At 60.4% G+C, this 2,929-nt stretch overlaps 1 protein-coding gene across 1 annotated transcript in view; it reads right to left on the bottom strand.

Moving 5' to 3' along the window:
• Window positions 1–1,240: 1,240 nt before the first annotated feature.
• The window catches only part of CERK (ceramide kinase), a 21,573-nt gene continuing 19,884 nt past the window's right edge, over window positions 1,241–2,929 (bottom strand). Inside the window, exons 13-15 of the mRNA XM_015570731.1 lie at window positions 2,816–2,921; window positions 2,154–2,235; window positions 1,241–1,498 (exon numbers count right to left, since the gene is read on the bottom strand). Coding sequence (XP_015426217.1) covers window positions 1,241–1,498; window positions 2,154–2,235; window positions 2,816–2,921 — 446 coding nt within the window. The remainder of the gene's footprint in view (window positions 1,499–2,153; window positions 2,236–2,815; window positions 2,922–2,929) is intronic.

Raw genomic sequence — 2,929 nt, 5'->3', positions numbered from 1 at the left:
TAACTGAAGTTTAAAAACATAAAAAGCAAATTGCGCCCTGGCTGGTTGGGCTCAATGGCCTGTGGACCGAAGGGTCCCGGGTTCGATTCCGGTCAAGGGCACATGCCTTGATTGCAGGCTCCTCCCGGCCTAGTCCCTGGTCGGGGCTCGTGCAGGAGGCAACCAGTCGGTGTGTTTCTCTCTCCATGTTTCTCTCTGCCTTTCCCCCTCTCTCTCAAGTCTCGCGAAGCTGGTCGGCGTGATGGCGGGCGCCTCCTGTCCGGACGGTGACATCGACGGAGGGCTCTCCTGCGACGCTGTCTGTAAAGCGACTGAACTAGAGCCACTAACGGGCCGTTTTGAAGGCGGCCGTCGGCGCTGATGAAGCCTAAGAAGTCGGCGCCCAGTCCACAGCGACGCTGGGGGAGGGTCGTTGGTGAGATGCAACCCAGAGAGTCACGTGGAACTGAAAATGCCCGATGCGCCCACAGAACCGTGGACAAAAGGTATTTTTCTAAAACCGAGATTGAACTATCAAAAATAAACTTCTAAGTCTGAATGTACGTATCCCCATCACTGGTCGGTTGCGTTCTCTCCATCTTCACGCTTCCACGTGCAGCGAGGCGGCGGCGACATGATGGGGTCTCGGCCGCAGGTTCCCTACTGAACAAAAAAAAAAAAAAAAGCAAATGACTGGCCCGCTCTCTGCATGTTCCAGGCAGGCTCGGGGTCTCCCTGTCCTAACTGCATGGACGGCAGTGGCCGGGCAGGGCCACGGCGGGGGGAGGGGGGTGTCCCCAGCCCCGGCTCAGGAGCCGGATGGTGCCTGTGAGCCACCCGCAGGGCCACACAGATGTCAGTGGGCCACTCTGTTCTGTTTAAATAGGAAGCGGAGACAGGATGACACGGATGTTCCCGTCTCCTCGTCTCTGTGCTCAGAGTGAAAGGGGCGGAACACAAACAAATCGGCCTTCTTCCAGCGAGCTCAGTGACCGGTTCACGCGGAAGGAACCCTGACTAGGACCTGCCCAGCGTCTGAAGGAGGCAGCTCTGCACCGAGTAGCACCCGCCCAGGAGCCCATGGAGCCAGCTCTGCACTGAGTAGCACCCGCCCAGGGGCCCGTGGAGCCAGCTCTGCACTGAGTAGCACCTGCCCAGGGGCCCATGGAGCCAGCTCGCACTCACCTGGTCGCCCTGGTTGGTGTGCCGGACGAGGAACCTCAGGAAGTTGAACCGGGAGCATTTGCGGATGAGGATCAGGTCACCACAGGAACTGGAACTTCTTGATGCGATAAACTTCCACGAAAGTGAAGTCAAATTGGTCGTCCTGGTTGGTGTGCCGGACAAGGAACCTCAGGAAGTTGAACCAGGAGCATTTGCGGATGAGGATCAGGTCAGAAGACCCGTCTCCCAAGTGGGCGGCTGGGGACAGGCCCCGGGGACTCCGGGGACAAGCGCAGGACATGTTGGCGGCGTTGATGGCCAGGAACTTCCCACAGATGACCTTCCACTCCTCCACCTCCTCTGCAGCAGAGGGAGCAGCGGGCCACGCTCAGCGTCCATCCGGGCCACGCCCAGGACGGGCCACGCGCACCCACGTCTGGAGTGGACACTAAGGAAACTGCCACGGAGGCCATGTGCTCACCGGGACACTTTCTGGCCCTTCCCCGGGGCCCCTGACCTGGCCGCCCTCGGACTCTGTGGCCTGGGAGCCGAGAACGAGCCACATTTTGTCACGACTGAGAAGATCAAGGGTAACATCCGGTGACTGTGCAGCCCACACGACAACGCTCCGCCAGGGTCGTGCCCACTCCTGTCCCAAGACGTCCCCACGAGCCCTCAGACAGACACCGTGGGCCAATCCGGGGGCCAAGACCAGGCGCGCCAGCCACGGCGATGCCGTGCGGCTCCCAGCCTCTTCACAGGAACTGGAACTTCTTGATGCGATAAACTTCCACGAAAGTGAAGTCAAATTGGTCGTCCTGGTTGGTGTGCCGGACAAGGAACCTCAGGAAGTTGAACCAGGAGCATTTGCGGATGAGGATCAGGTCAGAAGACCCGTCTCCCAAGTGGGCGGCTGGGGACAGGCCCCGGGGACTCCGGGGACAAGCGCAGGACATGTTGGCGGCGTTGATGGCCAGGAACTTCCCACAGATGACCTTCTACTCCTCCACCTCCTCCAAGCCCTCCAGGCCGTACAGCGACCACTTCTGCTCCTCCTCCAGCTGCTGCTTGCTCTGCCTGCAAACGAAGCACCTGGAACACAAGAGGCCGCTCGCTTCTGCCAGGGCACTGGGCTCCTGCGTGGCACCCACAGCCTCTCAGTCCTTCCCCGTGGCGGAAGCTGCGGCGTCCAAGGCTCAGTTAAAAAGGCTTCTTTGGCCCCGGCCGGTGTTGCTCAGTGGATGGAGCGTCGGCCAAAGGGTCCCAGGTTCGATTCCGGTCAAGGGCACGGACCTCAGTTGCAGGCTCCTCCCCAGCCCGGGCCCTGGCCCGGACAGGAGGCAACCAATCAGTGTTTCTCTCACATCGATGTTTCTCTCCCTCTTCCCCTCCCTCTTCCACTCTAAGAAAATCAACGGAAAAATATCCTCAGGTGAGGATTAAAAAAACCACTTCTTCAACATACTAACTTGAATTCTCAAAATGAGATTTACTTTAAAACACCCAGGGCATAGGACCCGGCGGGAGGGCTAATGAGATACCCTCTGGTCAGGGCGCGTGTGAACCAAAAGCATAAACCCAGCGCCCGGCCCACACCTGGGAACCGCGCGTCCCTCTCAGCGGAGCGGACGTCCGCCTTCTCCCGCCGAGCCCGGCCACAGCGAGCGCTCACCCGGCCCGGCAGGGCTTCCCGTCCCGCGGAGACCCCACCGTGTGCTGCGCCGGGAGGAAGGACACGGTGCCCTCGTAGCAGTGATGCGACAGGAAGGTCTTCAGGCCTGGGGCG

Source organism: Myotis davidii, unplaced genomic scaffold, assembly GCF_000327345.1.
Source record: "Myotis davidii unplaced genomic scaffold, ASM32734v1 scaffold67, whole genome shotgun sequence".
NCBI lineage: Eukaryota > Metazoa > Chordata > Mammalia > Chiroptera > Vespertilionidae > Myotis > Myotis davidii.
The sequence above is the reverse complement of the archived record's forward strand: the minus strand, read 5'-3'. Positions and strand labels throughout refer to the sequence as shown.